The 19,577-nt window shown below is 38.1% G+C and overlaps 2 protein-coding genes across 2 annotated transcripts; both read left to right on the top strand.

Annotated features, from left to right (window-relative positions):
• Positions 1-853: 853 nt before the first annotated feature.
• On the top strand, positions 854-6,073 carry LOC147853674 (butanoate--CoA ligase AAE1-like). Its single transcript, XM_087332576.1, has 2 exons — positions 854-1,118; positions 4,527-6,073. The coding sequence occupies exons 1-2, from the start codon at positions 924-926 to the stop codon at positions 5,970-5,972; spliced, it is 1,641 nt and encodes a 546-aa protein (XP_087188702.1). The 5' UTR covers positions 854-923; the 3' UTR covers positions 5,973-6,073.
• A 4,669-nt stretch (positions 6,074-10,742) lies between these two features.
• Positions 10,743-17,588, top strand: LOC147853675 (signal recognition particle 19 kDa protein, putative / SRP19). The gene is made up of 3 exons (XM_087332239.1): positions 10,743-10,953; positions 17,031-17,133; positions 17,233-17,588. Exons 1-3 carry the CDS (start codon positions 10,783-10,785, stop codon positions 17,379-17,381), a joined length of 423 nt encoding a protein of 140 aa, XP_087188365.1. The 5' UTR covers positions 10,743-10,782; the 3' UTR covers positions 17,382-17,588.
• Positions 17,589-19,577: the final 1,989 nt, after the last annotated feature.

Consider the following 19,577-nt stretch of genomic DNA (forward strand, 5'->3'; position numbering starts at 1 on the left):
TTGGTGGGCAATGGGATGCACATGCGCACACACACAAACACACAAGGAGCAATGTGATGCACACGCGCACGCACGCACGCGCGCACACACACCCACACACACACAAACACACAAACACACACGGAAAGAGGGTGATTGAAATGACTCATTTGTTGGTAGCGAGTCGCAACATGATCGAACTCTAGGGATGTAACTAGACTGGACATTGGGCGATCGGAATGAGCTCATTTCCGGGGATAGTAAAGTACATAGTGGATGCGAGAGTGGGGGGGCGGGCGGGCGGCGGGGACCACGAGACGATCAGAACAACTCGTTCATTGGTGGGCAGGCAGACAAGCGCCTTTTCAAAAATGTGAGGTTCATTATGGGCGGGCAAGCATGCGGATGGGCGGGTGGTCGGGCGGGCGGCAGCACACATGGTTTTTTTTCCCGAGTAGGCCAGCCATGGCCGGAGCCATACGTTGTATGCATCATCATCATCTACTATCTCATGGTGATGAATCATGGCGATGGTGATGGCACCTCCACTTACATCCCCGGCAGCAGGTTTTCCGCCATAGCTTTTTAAAACTCTATTTAACTGCTCCTCCTCCTCCTCCTCTCAGTTCACAGGACATCCAAGTATTTTATCTTCTTCTTCTTCTTCTTCTTCTTCTTCACGTGGGGATCAAAAGAAAAAGAATTTTATCCCTGCAGTTTTTCTTTCTGTTTTTTGTTTTTTGTTTTCTGTTTTTTTGTTTGTTTTGCATTTTCTTTCCCCCTTCTTCTTCTACTTCTTCTTCTTCTTCTTCTTCTTCTTCTTCTGCTTTCTTCCTGTTCTTCCAACAGATCTTCGCAGAGTTCCCTCCCCCCTCCTCTCTCTCTCTCTCTCTCTCTCTCTCTCTCTCTCTCTCTCTCTCTCTCTCTCTCTCTCTCAGAAGTCGATGGAGAAATGCAGTGCAAACTATCCAGCTCTCACCCCCCTGGTGTTCTTGGAGAGAACTGCGATCTCCTATGGTGATCGCACATCCATCATCTACGGCCCTTCGATCCGTTACACTTGGTCCCAGACCTTTGAACGATGTAAACGACTCGCGTCTTCCCTTCTTCTCTCACTTAACATCCGTCCAGGAGATGTGGTATGTATGTTTCAATCTCTCTCTGCCATGATCCCCCCCCCCCTCTCTCTCTCTCTCTCAGATTTCCGTTTCATCTCGGTTGAAAGTTCGTGCATCTACTCCATCAAGGAGCTGGTGAAAGTTGGAACCTCCATACTTCCTATACATGTTTTCATTTTGAAATTAGTCGGAAACGTAGAAAAATGATTGAAGCTCAACAGTTCTTTTACATGTTTCCCTGTGAAATTAGTTGAAATAATGTAATTTGTTGCTGTCCAACATGGTTCTCGTGGGAAATTGGTAGACATACTGAAGTTCAATGCTGTTTTCACGTGTTTTCCCTGTGACATTAGTTGACATACTGAGGTTTTAAGGCTTTCTAGAGACTGGTCTGCCTCCAAATTAAGTGAAGTTCCAGCCTTCTCTACACGTATTTCAACTTTTGAAGTTAGCTGAAATGTTTAAGGTCCATGATGTCTATACTTGATCTCCCTTTGAATTTAGTTTAAAATTCGAGCTGTTCGTTTACTCTTGAAGGGAGTTGAAATTTCATGCTTTCTACACATGAACACCTTTGAAACTAGTTAAAACAAAGAAGTTCACAGTTTTCTGTACATGATTTTCCTACGAAACCTTTTGAAATGTTGAAGTTCCTGGCCATATATGCATGTTTTCCTTTGGAAGCAGTTGTGACAGTGATGTTCCAGGATTTCTTTATGTTTTTCCCCTTTGAAATGTTGAAGTTCCCTTTTGAGTTTGTTAAAATATTGAAGTCTCAGGTTTCTTTTGCTTTGAGAGATCTGTATAGATATCTGTTCACAGAATTGGCACCAATTATCCTCCCAGAAGTTATTGAGCTATAATTTCCCTTTGAAATTTGCTAACATATTGGAATTCCATGCTTTCTATGCATACTTTCACTTGAAAGTAGTTGAAATGTTGAAATTTCAGGCTTTTTCAACATGATTTTCTCTAGTTGCATTGCTGAAATTCCATTCTTTCTACAGATGATTTGTAGTTGAAAGTGTTGAAGCTCCATGATTTCTATACAGGATTGAACTCAGTTGGGACTTTGAATTTGAAGGCTTTTTTATACCTCTGAAATTAGTTTTAAAATCCTTGCATTATGGATGCATGCTTACATTTTCTGCATTTTTATGAATATTTTGTAAGTTTTCCTGTGTGTTTCCTTTGAAGCTAGTTGAAATTCTTTCATCTTATTAATGCTTAACAATTTTTGTTTGTCTCAGTTAAAATTAGTTGCAATTCCTTGTTAATGCTAATCTTGCATTATTGGCATTTTTGATAATTTTCCATTTCCCCTGTAAAATGAGTTTAATTTCATGCCCAAGCCCCATCATGGGCTGATTTTAAAGATGAAAATTTCCCCTAACTGTATTATCAGGAGATGCAACTTCTTCTTGAGTTCTCCCCTAAATGAGTGTGCCATATATTGCAAAGAATACACTGTATCCAGCATGAAGTTAATGGGGGAGAGTCACCTTTCTAACTTTATAAACTGGTAGAAACGGAGTAGTCTAACCCTGGAGATATGAAACCAAAGTATTGAACTCATTTTGTTCATAACACTGAGAACTGAAAATAATGCAAAGCTCATTTGAACCCATGAGACGGTCAACACGCTACCACACAGAATTAATTCAAGGATAGGCAAGTACGCAATTTCTTTTATATTCGCGAAACCAGTTGCAACAATTGTTTGCCAGGATTGCAACTCTTGATCTACCAATTGGGATTCTCAGTAGCTATCTCTCAGGTATCTTAATCTCTAGAAATCTTGAGGTGATGATGATAACAATGATGTTAAAGGAGAAAGAATGATGAAGGTGATGTTAATGATGACATAAATATTATATGTTGATTATGATATTTATGAAGATGAACATGTCCCATCATAAATGTGTCGGCTTTTGAAAGCCACTACTAAAACCTGCCTACCATTGCATACCAAAGAAACTCTTTTGCATGTAATAGAAAATCAGATTGCCATACTACAGCAAGCTCTCAATGCCATCATCATACAAATTGGGTAATGTGCCATGCAAACTACACCTTCACAACCTTCGATCATCAATCAACTTATGGGAGACATCATTGGTGTGCACCACGATTATCAAATCTCTCTCCCTCTCCCTCTTTCTCTTTCTGTCTCTCTCAAGTATATTGCAAAAGTCAAGAATATGCCAGTTTACAAATCTCTAAAACTTGCATGAACATACGATGCCAATTGCAACAAAACTAATAAGAGAAAAATCCTCTCATTTGGTTGGGTCCTGGACACCAAGAAATGATTTAAGAGATGGGGAGTGGAAGACCTTTTTGGCCTCTCAGATGATGCTAAGAAGTATGTGGTCATCAAAGAAAGGCTACTGAAGCCATTGAGAAGGGAATGGCATGATTAAAAAAAAAAGCAAAACTGGAATATTATGTGTTGGGTCTGGTACGAGGAAAAAAATTCTAGAATGTATCCTACTACTGTCATGCGTACCCCACATGCCTTAGCTCATACAAATTTAATTAACACAAGCTATGCAATGAAGACTTTGTGGAGGATGAATCTCACTTCTTATATTTCACAAGAGATAATGTGATTCACAAAGATTAAGGAGACTTGTTAAATGGGCATGATACCTTGGGGGCCTCTGCCATAACTAATAAGCCCCTCTTTTATGCACACCAACATAAAAACTGTATGTTCAAACATACATCCACGCATACCAACCTAGAGCATATATACAAGTTAATGCAATCAAACAGGTACAATGCACATATATTTGAATAGACATGAAAGTAGTTCCATCTTCAAGAAAAACTTCTAGTCAGTGAGACCCCCCTTGCCCCCAAGATGTGACCCCACAATTTACCATGTATGCATGAGTGCTCCTGAGGAGCAGATTTATCAACATATCCAGAACTAAATTTGCCATTGATAACATGTATGTGATATTAACTATTATAGGCTATAGCTAGTCTCAGCTTTTCATGTTTATATTAGTCTTGATTTGAAGTGTTTCTCATGTGCCTTACATAGAAATTTTTCTGTTGTAATCTTCATCTTCTTCTACATATTTTGCAGCATCCTTAAAATTCTCTTTACTAATTGCCAAGTGTCCATTTTATGCAAAAACTATTATGGAATTATGAGAACGTAAGAAAAATTTGTAGGAATTTATTAGAAACATCATAGACTGCTGTTGGATTTTGTTCCTTTATGGTGTGTATGTTCAACCTGCATTTTCGTAAATGAGAATATTATTTTCTCTTTTGTGGATGGTGCGTGAATTCAACCTTCTTCATGGTGTTGGGGCATCCTTCAAAGCTTCTAGAAAGACAACTATTTGCTCCAAAAGGATTAAATCTCGGACAATTATAGTCTAATGGATACTTATTCTCTTCCTTTTTCGGTAGGTTTCCTCAGTGGCGCCCAACATTCCAGCCATGTACGAAATGCATTTCGGTGTCCCAATGGCAGGTGCTGTCCTCAACACATTGAACATTCGCCTAAATGCACAAACAATGGCGAGCATTTTGCAACACTCCGAATCCAAGGCAGTGTTTGTAGACTATCAATATTTACCCCTCATTTATGAATCAATGGAAATCTTATCTCATGAGGCTTCAGAATTACCCACCATTGTTGTTATCCATGACCAACTGGCTGCTGAACCCACCCCTGATTTCAAAGAGCTTGATTATGAAAGCTTATTGAAAACAGGTGACTCAGGGTTCAAGTTTCAGTGGCCAACAGATGAGTGGGAAACTATAAGCCTCAACTATACATCTGGGACAACCTCGAGGCCAAAAGGGGTGATTTATCACCACAGGGGTGCATATATAAACTCGCTTATATCAATATTGATGTGGAGGATGCCTGATTTTCCCGTATATCTCTGGACAGTACCAATGTTCCACTGCAATGGGTGGTGTTTTACCTGGGCAGTGGCTGCCCAGGCTGGGACCAATATATGCCTTCGGAATGTTACCGCTAAGAGTGCCTTTGAAGCTATAGCCGATCACAAAGCTACTCACTTAGCGGGCGCACCTACGGTGTTAAGTATTCTTGCATCGGCGAGGGCCGATGAAATCAAGCCATTGCCATCAACTGTTCATGTTTTAACTGGGGGTGCCCCTCCTGCTCCTACCATACTTTCTCGTATGAAGAGCTTAGGATTCGATGTCACCCACTCATATGGACTTACTGAGACATTTGGCCCTGCATTGTATTGTCGATGGCGGCCTGAATGGAACTCTCTCTCACCTAATGAACAAGCTGCTTTAAAAGCTCGCCAAGGGCTAGCTACTCTTTCTGTGGCTGAAGCGGCTGTGATGGAGTCTGAAACCATGCAAAAGGTCCCGAGTGATGGGAAAACAATCGGTGAAGTGATGCTCAGAGGAGTTGCATTGATGAAAGGCTATCTTAAAGACGAGGCAGCAACGAAAGCAGCTTTCAAAGGAGGGTGGTTTCACACTGGAGACTTGGGTGTTATGCATCCAGATGGTTATATTCAGCTGAAGGACCGATCCAAGGACATCATTATTTCAGGTGGGGAGAACATAAGCAGTATTGAGGTTGAAACAGTGTTGTATAGTCATCCACAGGTTCTTGAGGCTGCTGTTGTTGCTCAGCCCAATGACTATTGGGGTGAAACACCGTGTGCATTTGTGCATGCGGTGAGTGATAATGTATCGGCCGAAAGCATTATTCAGTATTGCCGAGAACGGTTGCCTCGATATATGGCCCCCCGTGTTGTAGTTTTTGGAGAGTTGCCGAAGACTGCCACCGGAAAAGTTCAGAAATACATCCTCAGGGAACGAGCTAAGGCCTTACCGAAAGATAACTTAAGCAAACTGTAATTTAAAATCCCGAGGTTGTCTTGTGTTCGCAAATGGAATCTTGCATGTATTCTTGGAAGACAAAATATATAAATAGTTGCCTCATTCATTTTGAGTAAAAATATTAGCTATTCTTGCCTTGGAACAAATTTCATCATGAAATGAACATTTAATTCTTGGTTTTTCCAAAGGTAGCAAGCTTATTACATCATTATGTTTCTAAGATTGGACATAATGGCATTCCACCAAAAATTTGTGCAAACATCTCTACATAAATTGAAACAATGAATAGCTATCGTTTACCAATGAATTGCCAATATGTCAAACCTCATGCAAATCCAATGGTTAAAGTCACAAACTTTTCTAAGTGCAAATATATCCAACTAACATCATCCATCACAAGGTTGGTGATCGCAAGAGAGTCTACATTTTACATATTAAAATAAGCCTATAAAAGAAATAATACATTTGTTTGGTTCAACAAAGTGAATAACAATTTTGCCATTGCATCGGGCCAATGAATTGCCAATTGTTTAATCCTTTTTGCATATCCAATTATTGATAAGAACAAAAACTTGTCCAACTGTACAACTATTTCCTACATGATATACCACAATGTTATTAGCCTTGGGAAGACCCAACATCTCTTCATATAGAGAAGCACCACATAAAGCTCACAAAGAAGCAATAAGATTTTGAATTTCAATGCCTTTTTGTCAACATGATTAGGTATCTAACATAGGAAGATGATAATACTCAAATTAATTCCCAAGGTTATTCAAATCTGGTCAAAATAAGGTGTTAAAGATTATCCCAAGGCTCAATGAAAAATATTGTTCCCAATATGTGTCTACATTGTATGTTCTTAAAGTTAATTCTACTTTTTTAATGAATTTTATAACTAATGGATGGAGTTTTTTTTTATGGAAAAAAAAAATCTACTTTAATGAGAGAAGATAGTATAAATTGTTAGAATCATCGCAATTCAATATAGGGAAAAAATTGGTTCATGAATTACCTTGGTCATTAACAAAGGATTGTCAAAGTCTTGATTCGTGACAAATGCCCCATTTGGGTGGAGGCATTAGATTTTCCTCCCTTTTTGGAGTGATCTTTAAACTACAAATGTTAGATAGATGGATATTTTTTAGCATCCATAGATAGGCCAATATTGACCCATAGGACCTAAGTACAAATATTATCTTGATGTATGTCGCCTTCCTAAGATGGGATATCCATACTTTGAACCACCAAATCTATGTGTGCGAATAAGGCATACACATATGAACTCAACCTTCTAGGTGTTCTCTTTAGTATGATACTCAACTCATCACCCCCTCTTAATATATCATCATAACTTTTACGAATTGCTCTATATTCGGAGCATGAAAATAGCAAGTGACATTCATCCTCTAGTAGCCCTTCCTTACATACCTTACATGTCTTTATATTTGGCTGATTTTGATTCCATAATGCAACTTCAATACCTAGGTTGTGTGATCGAATGCGAAGGAGTGTTAGGGATATACAAGAGTTAATACTCATGTTAGTAATGAGGTAAGGTTGAATATGATTGATAGGCCTTCTTGCCCTATATAGAACCCAACATTCAAGATTGATGTTTGCAATGTAATATTCTAATTTGTCCTTTTGGCATCTTTCCACTTCTTCCTTAGTGGGTCCATGAATCGTTCCTCAATAACTACATATTTCATTGCATCACTTGAAAGCTCTAGGAGATCTTCCACATTCCATCTTTTGAACTATTTTTTGATGTCAACTACCCAACTAGATGAGAGAATTTTGCACTTGTGATTCTTTTGTAGTTTACATCCAACATTCCAAGCAAGATGTGGTAATCTATGATTTGACATATTCTTGACTTTTTTAATGTATCTATATACTCTCCATAGCGCAAATATCGCTATAGGCCGAACTCATGTTTCCAAGAGCACAACTTGGTAGACGGTGGTGTATTTTACTCCCAATTGTCTCTTTAAAAACATCTTTTGAATTTTCTCAATCTCATTCCATGCATTAAGAGATATGGGGCCTCCCCACACTTCTACTGTATAAAGCAAAACGTGTGTTACCATGTCATTAAATAACATTCGTTTCACTTCCCATCCCTGAGTAACTATGGTTGCATTTATTTTCCAACATATAATAACTTTTCCAACCAACTTGAAGTCTAGACTCAAAGCATACACTCCATTTATTCGTGGCAGGTAGATCGATACCAAGATACTTAAAGCTTTGTATAAACATGTTCTCCTTTATATGTAAGCATAGGGTATTGGTGCGGTGGATCGTTCACACTACCATCATTTTTGTTTTATTCACATTTACAGTTAGTCCACTACTTTGGCAAAATAACATTAGTTTCACCTCTCATCCGTGAGTATCACTTTGGTTGCATTTATTTTCCAACATATAATAACTTTTCCAACCAACTTGAAGTCTAGACTCAAAGCATACATTCCATTTATTCGTGGCAGGTACATCGATACCAAGATACTTAAAGCTTTGTACAATTTGTACATGTTCTCCCTTATATATAAGCATATGGTATTGGCTAGGCTTTCACACTACCATCATTTTGTTTTATCCACATTTACAGTTAGTCCACTGCTTTGGCAAAATGTTTCTAATGCTCCAAGTAAACATTGCATGCCATCAACATCATATGAAAAGAGAACCACGTCATCCGCATATAATAGCAATAAGATAGATTGTTGATTTAGTTTTGGCGCATTTCTTGCAACCCTATTAACCACTTGTTCCAAATTATCAATGCATAAACCAAAGAGTGTAGGTGATGATGGGCATCCTTGCTTAACCCCCATGTTACTTAAAAAGTGTTCCAAAAAACCATCCTCAATGCTTAGTTGGCATCTAACTTGCTCATATAATCGTGCAATAGTAACTCAATACTCTAATGGCATGCCAATTTCCACCATTCTATTCCAAAGCTCATGTCATGGAATTGTATCAAATGCTTTTTAAAAATAAACAAAGCAACAATTGAGTTTAGGAGGGAGTTGTTTACGTGAAAAGAAAATGTTCGTTGCTAGCTATTCAATCTCCTAGACGCAGCGTATTGAGGGTGGTCTACCAATCATCCACAACTTCTTCCCGAGTTCGTAGTCATGCAAGAAAACACGATCAACCATCACCAGTATGTACATGCTCCTTCAATAATTTTTCTTTAATTGTATTGTCCCATCTATTCTATGAAGAGAAGAGGAGACATGCTTGTGGATAAAACAAAACACATTATGAATGATATGCAACATGAATATTGTGAAGACAAAAAATGGCATTGTTTTTGCTCCAATTACAAACATATATACATACGTAGTAATAGTATAATATACATACACACATAGTAATAGTAGCTCTCTATGCACGTGGGTTGCTCTTATATTTGTTTGCATTATTGTAGGAATCTAAATTTCTATTCCTTCTTATTTTGTTTTACTTAACTTCTAAACTCTGTTTTTTCCCATTTTAAATGGTTTTCTAATTTTTATTAGTCAATCCACTTTTTAGTTCGTTTAAATTAATTAATATGTTCGTATTAAGTATTAAGATTATTTATTTATTTTGTAATAAAAGAACAATTTCGTAATTAATTATTCCATTGACACATTATTCTTATTTTACTGTTCTATTTTTTTTACTTGATCAGTTAGATTTGTTTTCCCTTTTTAATTGTTTACCATTTCTTTTATGTGCATTTATCTATTTCTTTTTGTTTATTTTTATTCATTTAGTTTTGGAATAAAGGAGGGTTAAAAATCGAAATAGGCATATAAGCGTACAAACGCAATGGGGACAGAAAGGTAAATAGTAGGAACATTAAAAGGAGGGTTAAAGCTACACACACACACACACACATCCATACATCTCAAAGTTTCAATTTTGGTACTATAACATGTAATACAAAATATGAAGGACAAATGTTTTCTCGTGGCAGCTCAAAAGTTGGGTTTCGAAGAGCAAAGAAAGATCATTCCGGCCATACACTTGCGCCACAAGCGGAAAACCAATCAAGCCTAGAAAGGTGGAGGAGGAGAAGAAGAAGAAGAATGATGTAGCTATGCATCATCGATCCATCTCTATCTATGGGTAGATCTATATATATAGATTGATTGACATACATGTCTTCTTGTCTAATCTCTAACTAAGTCTTGAAGAAAAGCACAATGTGTGTGGAGGAATGTGGTGGTGTTCCTAGAGAAAGAGAGAAGCCAATAATAGAGACGAAGAGTATGTAGTGTAAACTTGCATAGTATGTAATATACTCGAATGCATTGGCAACCATTCTTTTCCATACGGATGAAAACGAATGCGTATGTTATCAAAACATTGTTATGTGTTTTTTTTTTACCTTACATTTAAATAATGAATACAAAAGTATGGTGTTTACGATCCTTTGTGGGTGTTTACCATACTCGAAATGTTTTGAAACATACTCGAATGCGAGTGCACGTATGGTTTATACTATGGAACTTCTAAGTTCTAACTTTAAAGACTAAAGTATCGGAGTTTGTGAAAGAGTCGTCTTCCGAATTTCGTAGAGAAAAGAAGGGTGTGTTTACCATACTCGAATGGTTGAAACATGCTCGAGTGCGAATATGCACGTATGGTACGTATGGTTTATACTATGTAACTTCGACGTTAAAGACTTAAAAAGTAAAGTAGTGGAGAGTTTGTGAAAGAGTCGTCTTCTTGAATTTCGTAGAGAAAAAAGAGAAAGAAAAAGAAGGGGGAGGGAACACCTTCCTCCCCTGTTCCTCCTCCCCTGTTCCTGTTTGTTTGTGTAGCTATGGAAGGCAGAGACACCTCCAGATGGGTCATCATCTACCCCATCTACCTCAACGCCAAGAAGACGCTCGCCGAAGGTCGTCGCATCGCCGTCAGCCGAGCCTGCGAGAATCCCACCTGCACAGAGATCGGCGACTGCTGTACCTTCCTCAACCTCCCCTTCTCTCACGAGGTATTGCTTCCCCTCCCACCATTTATTCACTCTTCTCTTTCGGCTCGGGGAGGTTCTTCTCCGTTTTCCATGATAATATCGACGGGCTCAGCTTTCCCGTATAGTGCCTGCCTTTTTTCGGCCAGTGCCCTAACGAGACTCTCCACAATTTGGGGAGCTTTAGTAAAATCAAGCTAATGCATCTCTTATGATAAAATAAACTAAAATTCGATGAGTTATGAAATCAGCCAAAATGCCCTCCCTAAAGAAGGAATTGAAGCGTCCTTGGGCTCCACATTTGGGGAGCTTTAGTAAAATCAAGCTAATGCATCTCTGATCATAAAAAACAAATTGATGAGTCATTAAATCAGCCAAAATGCCCTCCCTAAAGAAGGGATTGAAACATCCTTGGGATCTGGTTGCAAATTATGGGTTGTGGCATATGGAGATCCATATATCCAGGGTGTAGTATAAATCCATCCTCAGTGACATATGGTTATTCCTGGTAAAAGGTAAAGGTAAAGAGGGATGTTTGAGGGAGCAGCTGTTGAGGGATGATGTTCTGCAAACAGAGAGTAGAGACACAGATTTTTGGGTGCACCCAACCGCCTTGATTGGTACACAAGAAGAAAATGTTATTATATTAGTTAACCCTACAAAGAAAGAGGTGTGTTCACATTACAAAAGGAGGTGTCCTGTCCAGGTGAACAATGTGTTCACATATACGAATAATTACCTAATTTGTGAACTACGGGCCTTTACACCTAACAACCTCCCACTTAAAGGTCTGATGTGAACATTCAAGTAACTCCCACTAACTATATGCAATGCTCATGTTGAGCTTTACCAAGACTTTTAGAGAGAATATTTGCAGGATTATCCTGTGTTTTGATCTTGGTCAATGTGACTAGACCATCCTCCAAAACTTGTTTGATAAAGTGATGTTGCACATCAAAGTGTTTGGTGTGCGAATGAAACATGGAATTCTTAGCCAGATACACAACACTCTGGCAATCACATCCTAACATAGGAGTACTAACAGACATGCCAAGATCTTCAGCAAGTCTACTGAGCCATATAGCTTCCTTTGAAGCTTCTGTAGCTGAAATATATTCAGCTTCAGTAGTACTCAGTGATACAATCTTTTGCAATTTGGAGCACCAAGACATTGCTCCACCAACAACTGTAAATATATACCCGCTAGTAGACTTACGTGTATCCAAATCACCTGCCATGTCTGCATCACAATATCCCTACAAACTTAATGCACCCTTCCCATAGTAAACATTTTCTCTGTGTACCTTTAAGATACCTGAAAACACACTTGACAACCTCCCAATGTGCTTTGCCCGAATTAGACATATAACGATTGACAACTCCCATTGCATAAGCAATATTTGGACGAGTAGCCACCATAGCATACATTAGAGAACCACATGTTGATGCATAAGGAATTCCCTTCATAGCATTGACTTACATCTCATCCTTTGGACAATCAGCCTTGCTAAGTTTAAGATATGAAGGCAAAGGAACTCCAAGGCACTTTGCTTCTGCCATATTAAATCTGTTAAGTACTTTTTCAATGTACTTTTCTTGTGACAAAAACAACAATTTGTCCTTTCTGTTTTTACTGATTTTCATGCCCAAAATATGCTTTGCATTTCCCAAATCTTTCATAGAGAAGATCACTTTCAGTTGATCTTTTAGAGCATCAAGACTAGTCTTTCTTTTCCTAGCTAACAACATATCATCCACATATAGAACAAGTATGATGGGATTGTCATTGATATCCTTTTTTGTGTATAAACAATGATTTGCATAGCTATGATCAAAACCTTGAGAAAGCATAAATGTATCAAACTTCTTATACCACTGTCGTGGTGCCTGTTTTAGGCCATATAGGCTACACTTTAGTTTGCATACCAAATGCTCCTTGTTACGGACTACAAAACCCTCAGGTTGTTTCATGTAGATCTCTTCATCAATATCACCATGCAAAAAACGGTCATTACATCCATTTGGTAGAACTCCAGATTAAGCATTGCAGTGAGAGCAAATAGCACACGAAGTGTGGTCATCTTCACAACAGGAGAGAAGACCTCTTGGAAGTCAATACCTTCTTTCTGTGGTGCATAACCCTTGGCAACTAATATTGCCTTGTATTTTGGTTTCCCTTCAATTTTCTTTACTTTATAAACCCACTTATTTGGAAGAGCTTTCCTTCCTTCAGGTAAGGACACAAGATCCCAAGTATCATTTGCATACAAAGATTTTATTTCTTCTTGCATTGCAAGCTCCCACTTACTACTAAGTTGACATGACATTGCCTCCTTATAAGTAAGTGGTTCACCCCCATCTGACAGCATGACATAATGCAAAGAGGGGTCATATCTATATATTTGCCTCCTTAAACGATTAGACCTACATACCCAATGATCAGAATTTTCAGGGATTGGTTCTAAATCTGGAGGAAAATCAGTTTCAGTGCTTTCTGACTGTTGCAAACCATGTCTAGCATGTCGTTCAACATCTATATTTTGTTGTTCAGTACCTTCATCTCGTTGTCCAACACCTTCATGAGCATCTCTTTGCCGTCCAACTTCTTCTGGCTCAAAGATAACTGGTCGATCATCATATTTAACCTTTGGTATAGCATCATGAGGTTTATTTTCAGATTTTGTGGATGGCTGTAATTGCCGAAATGTAACGCTCTTAGAGTTCTCAACAGAGGAACAAGCATTTTTCAGCAATTTTTCTTCATTAAAAACAACATCCTGGCTGCGTACAATTTTTTTGGACTGAGGTAACCAAATCCTATAGCCCATTTCACCTTCATCACCATAGCCCATAAAAATGGTGGACTTAGATCGAGCTTGTTTCTCAGCTCACTTCTAATGTGTACAAATGAATCACAATCGAAAATTCGTAAATGGTAATATGAGGCTGGTTTGCCAGACCAAACCTCCTCAAGGATTCCATTCTTTAAAGGCATGTTGGGAGAACGATTACATATATGAGCCGCGGTTTTTAATGCTTCTCCCCAAAATTCATGAGGGAGATTAGTTGTGGACAGCATGCACTGTACTTGCTCACACAAGGTCCTATTATACCTTTCTACCACCCCATTTGATGAAGGGTTATCTTTTAATACCATGTAAGTCACAAAAGGACTTAATTTTGCAGATGTAAACTCACCCCCATTATCTGTTCTAAGACATTTCAATTTTGTCCCTTTTTGGGTAGTCACAAATGCATGAAAAGATTTAAATGCATCACCTTTTTTTATCATCAAGTACACCCAAATCTTCCTAGAATAATCATTGATAACGGAAATAAAATATGCAGCACCGCCCAAAGATTTTACAGGCATGCTACATACATCAGAATGCACCAAATCTAGCACATTTGGTTTATGAGAGACACCAGAATAATAAGAATTTTTCACTTGTTTGTCAAATAGACAATCATTACAAAAAACCAGCTTTGATCCTTTAATGTCAAGTCTTTTTAGAGCAAAAAGGACTTCAAGTCCTTTTTGGCTCATATGTCCTAATCTCTTATGCCAAAGCTCTAAACGAATTCAGCAATAGCAAGAAACCTTCCAGGTAAAGCTTTACATTGCAAAAAGTAGAGAGTGCCCTTTTTGCAACCTTTCACAATAACCATAGATCCTTTCTTAAGTTTCCACAATCCACCACCGAATAATGTGGTGTAACCATGCAAATCCATTGTCCTACAGATAGCAAACTTTTCTTAATGCCAAGTACATACCTGACATCTTTGAGCACGATCTCTTGACCATTATCCAAAGACAAGTGTATGGTGCCAATACCATCAATATTGTAAGCACTATTGTTACCAAGATAAACTTTTCCATAATTGCATGCATCAAATGTGGTAAAGCACTCCAAACATGGAGTAACATGAAAAGAAACCCTTGAGTCTACTATCCACGTTTGTGTAATCCATCATCGATTGACAATAAAGCATCAATAACATCTGTTTTGGTGATTTGCATCTTGAACATGAGCTATGAAGGCATCATCTGTAATACAAAGTACATCACCATCTTCACCAGATAGGTCTTCAATGATAACATTTGAAGCCATATTAGCTTTCCCTGTTGTATTAAATTTATCATCTTTATTTTTCTTCTCTCCTACATTCTTCTTCCTTTCTAGTTCCATCTTCCAATATCTACAATCAGGTTTCTTATGACCTTTACGGCCACACTGATAGCATGTGATATCTTGTTGCTTTCCTTTCCCTCTACTTTTACTTCTATTTATTTGTCTTACATTTGGGTTCCTATTATCATATCTCCCCCTAATATTGTATGTTGAACCACTACCTTCTCCGCTAGATTGTCTTCTAATCTCTTCATTGAGAATAGAGCCCCACACACTGCTGATTCTGAATCTAAAAAAACAGAAAAGCAGAGGAAAGAGATTTGGCTCTGCTACCAGTTACAGGTAAAGAGGGATGTTTGAGGGAGCAGCTATTGAGGGATGATGTTCAGCAAACAAAGAGTAGAGACACAGATTTTTGGGTGTACCCAACCGCCTTGTTTGGTACACAAGAAAAAAAGGTTATTATATTAGTCAACCCTACAAAGAAAGAGGTGTGTTCACATTACAAAAGGAGGTGTCCTGTCCAGGTGAACAATGTGTTCACATATACGAATAATTACCTAATTTGTGAACTACGGGCCTTTACACCTAACAAAAGGTAGTACAAGGTCATACCTGAAAAATGTTGATGAACAATGGTAAAGTACCAAAGAGGCTAGCAGCAGCAGAGATATAAACTTAACTTTGGTCTTGATGCCATCTGTTGGAAAAACAAGTAAGAACACTAGAATCTGGCCATGGATTCATTCTGTTGTAGATAGCTAGGTGGTGTCAAAAACCTAGCCGTAATAGATGTTTTCCATGTCTTGCGTTGTCTGGGTCTAGTCAGATGTTCTCGAGTCCTCTGAAAATGTTGAGGCCATCATCTTTGGGTCTTCCAAGTCACAAGTATTGCATTGTGTATTTTGCGTCCTAGCATTGAAGTGTTCTATGACGGATACATTGCTTACACTAAATACTGCATAATGCTCTCCAATAGGACACTGTAAGGTGATTCAATTTCTTTGTCTCTTTATCATGTCATCATCAAGGAAGATAGGGGCCCCATCCAGCCCATGTATTATGGCTTATTTTCTTAGGAAGGCAATTCTTTTGTACTTTGTTCAGAAATTGTCATAGTAATGCTCGACCTTTAGCAGTGTCTTTTCCCACTCCCTAGGAGTTGGTGAATGTGGTTGCTTCTTCCTTGTTATGCTGAGCTTGGTACAAAGTGTCTTTCCATCTCGGTCAAGGGTGGCATTCTGTAACTCAGGGATACCGGTGACTCACACATTGAGTTGTCTCACATGCCTCATCTGCTAGTCTTCCAATGCAGTTTGCATAAAATTTGATTTGATTTACATAATCAAAATAGTTGTTAGAATAGGGAGATACTCGTCTTTGGTATGCTGAAATGCAGGAATGATAGCAGTCACATTTCATAAATATAAATGAATCAAACCCATTCCAATGTAGCTTGGATTATTCATTGTGACCAAGGTGGATAAGAATAGAGTTATCCAAACTGATATCATTCAATTGGATGATGAAAGAACATGGGTCAACCTACAATGTCTCTTGATGGGAAACTGGGTAGTATGATTTTGGAGATAGTATTGTCTCTTTCAACAAGGTTTTAGCCCACTCTCAATAGTACAATAATAAGGTTATTGTATTATCGAGTGTAACATTGGGGAGATAGCATTGCCTCTTTGAACAAGGTTTTAGCCCACTCTGCAAGGTAATGGAATATGAAGACCAATGATACTTGGGACTGTTCTTTCTAGACATTGAGAGACATAGATACTAATGTCTTGTTCAGTCTTGTAGGCCATTTTGGCCCAGTCATGAGAATGCAGATGAGAAATTTTTATTATGTGTCATTTAGAAGAGGTTCAAAATGTCTTGTTGTTTTCAAATACCAATTCAGTTTTGTAGTATGGAAATCTCTCCATTAATACCCAATACTGTGTTTTTTTACTTTAACAGCCTGGAAAAGCTTATCCTAGGGATGCTACCACACAAATAGGGCGAGTACGGGTGCAATTGAAAAGAGATGATGGAAGTCTCGTAAATGCAGCCATACCTTCACGTAAAAAATTTATTTTTTGACATTCTATGTAAACAAAGATCTGTTAGACCTAGAAGTAATTGTTTTCAAATTTTGAATTGAAAGTCTTATGTCTTTCAGGTAAAGCTTTGATGATGAAGGTAGCGGAGATGGTACCAAAACATGTGGGACGATCATCAAGGAAAGTAGAACAGGGGCCTTCAGCATCAGCTTCTTCAAACACGAGTGCCAGTGGGAAGTCGGGAAAAAGTGGGAAGAAAAAAAGATAGGTGTGTAGCCCATAATAAAATTTGGAGGATAAAACACCATGGTATACTTCAGCCAATTGAATTTTGTGAGTCTAAATCTTAAAGCATATTAAAAGTAGGACTAAGATGTTGTGTTGAGAATGAATGGAAGCTAGATCGCATTTCTCTGCATTATGTAAATGTTTTACATTCATTGGAAGTAAAGGCCCTTACATTTTTTGTATGAAATATGTACACCGTTGTTCTTTTGAGGTTTTAGTTTTTGCTATAATAATAATGTTAATCACTCTTGTTGTAATTATTGGTGACAAGGTGCCATGGTAACTGCTTGGAATTTATTTGTAAGCAGAAACAGATGCAATATGCCTGATTTCAATTGTAATATATGTGATCACTTTGAAAGTAAAAGGTAGTCTTTTCTGTGATATACTTGTAGTTTCAGTAGAGAAGCTGTGTTATAATCATCTAATGTTGCATTATTATATGATATACTTGTGCATCTTTAGCCCAATCGACACCAACGTCTTTGATTTTCACTAGCCAAACAATTCTCTTGGAATGTTTGTTTTTGCTCTACATGGAGATTCTTTAATTTTTGTTGCCCAAAAAGGAAGTTGATTGCTCAAGTTTAATTATTGTATTGAATCTATATCTCACCTTACCTTGAGAATTGCTAAAGAGGCAAAAATTCAGCAATTTTTCCAGTCAAGCCCCTTGAAAGAGGGGGCTGGGCCTTCTCTGCCTTCCACTTGAGCTTTCCAAGAAGAATCCTGGTTTGGATTGAGTTACCAGTTTGATAAGCTCTACAATTTAAATGAGGAACTAGCACAAACAGTTTGAACTATCATAGTGTAAAGCATTGAAATCCTAGATCTCTGCCTATAGCAACGTGTACATAGAGCTAGCCTCAAGGTGGCACAAGAAGGGCCAAAGTGTAAAGGTGGGATAGTGAAGGAGAACAAAAATTTCCAAGCTCCAAGCACAACTTGATGAACATGGCTATGTGACCATGGAATCTCCTCTAGAAGCAACACAAGTGCGCTTACAAAGTATGGTCAAAGCTCACGATGAGGATGCAAAGTGAATATTTTAGGAGGCTACGTAGCTAATTGACCTTTAGCTAAAAAACTATAATCAATTTGTAGTGTAAGAGAAGTTTGTAAATGGAATCGTGCATCAAATCACAAAATTAACAACCTAAGACAACACTACTCACGATCCAAGATTAACAACAACAACTAGGGAAATTATTGTCTACGCACGTCATAACTCCTAAATGTGAAATCTTACTAGTTTGTAAAGAGTTAAGAGTGGATATGTTATTGTATGATGGGGTGAAGGTGTATTTGTGGGTTCCTCTGTGTAAGGCTATAATGTTGCATTCTAATTCATGATGGCTTATAACTCCTAAATGTGAAATCTTACTATTTTGTAAAGGGTTAAGAGTGGATGTGTTATTGTATGATGGGGTGAAGGCGTATTTGTGGGTTCCTATGTGTAAGGCTATAATGTTGCATTCTAATTCATGATAGCTTATTGACTGTATAAAAAGGAATCTTCACCACAATTGGTTCTCAAAAATCGTTCCTCTTCTTCTACATGTCACCAAATCACTATTGTCCTTCGGCAACTTCAATTGCAAAATAGCTTTGTAGAGCCCTTGGAGCTTAAGATGAGCCTCCTCAACAAATTTTATGGCAATCGAGCCTAGCTATAGGGATTTCTCAATTATATCTGGTTGTTCATCCGTCTACAACCTCGAACGATACTCCAACTTCAGATGAGTCGAGTTCATTGGCTCTCTCTTGGCAATCCAATAGCACAACATGCAGGTTCGAAATGACCTTCGCAAAGAGTGACAAACTCCAATCCTCGAGTAGAGAACTTTACGAGATGACCAAAGATCTAGGGCAATGTTGACATATGCATCAGAGTTCTACCAACTAGCTTACGACATCAATGAGGATGACCAAACTCTCCTTGTTTTGTTTCGTTGTAGTCTTTAGACGAAGTAAACAATCTATTTCTTAGTGCACCCTAGACATTCATATTGGTGAGGTAATTGCCCAAGTTGTACAATGTGATAATTGGCTATATGAATTTCAGCATCCATGATAACCAATGCTAACCTTATGTGTGTTTATTCCCTTATGTGTATTAACTTGTCTCTCAATAGTTTTGATTAAATCCGTAGTAATTGAAATACTAAGGATAAGT

The sequence above is a fragment of the Azolla caroliniana genome, unplaced genomic scaffold (assembly GCF_043228905.1).
Source record: "Azolla caroliniana isolate FFs.n. ecotype wild unplaced genomic scaffold, voAzoCaro1.0.p SCAF_16, whole genome shotgun sequence".
Lineage (NCBI taxonomy): Eukaryota > Viridiplantae > Streptophyta > Polypodiopsida > Salviniales > Salviniaceae > Azolla > Azolla caroliniana.

What these genes read in the sequence shown, in the direction of transcription:
- LOC147853674 (XM_087332576.1), top strand. Translation starts at nt 924, where the DNA reads ATGGAGAAATGCAGTGCAAACTATCCAGCTCTCACCCCCCTGGTGTTC. An exon ending in ACATCCGTCCAGGAGATGTG is followed by an intron (nt 1,119 to 4,526) that starts GTATGTATGTTT and finishes CTTTTTCGGTAG; the next exon opens with GTTTCCTCAGTGGCGCCCAA.
- LOC147853675 (XM_087332239.1), top strand. Translation starts at nt 10,783, where the DNA reads ATGGAAGGCAGAGACACCTCCAGATGGGTCATCATCTACCCCATCTAC. An exon ending in ACCTCCCCTTCTCTCACGAG is followed by an intron (nt 10,954 to 17,030) that starts GTATTGCTTCCC and finishes TTACTTTAACAG; the next exon opens with CCTGGAAAAGCTTATCCTAG. An exon ending in AAATGCAGCCATACCTTCAC is followed by an intron (nt 17,134 to 17,232) that starts GTAAAAAATTTA and finishes TATGTCTTTCAG; the next exon opens with GTAAAGCTTTGATGATGAAG.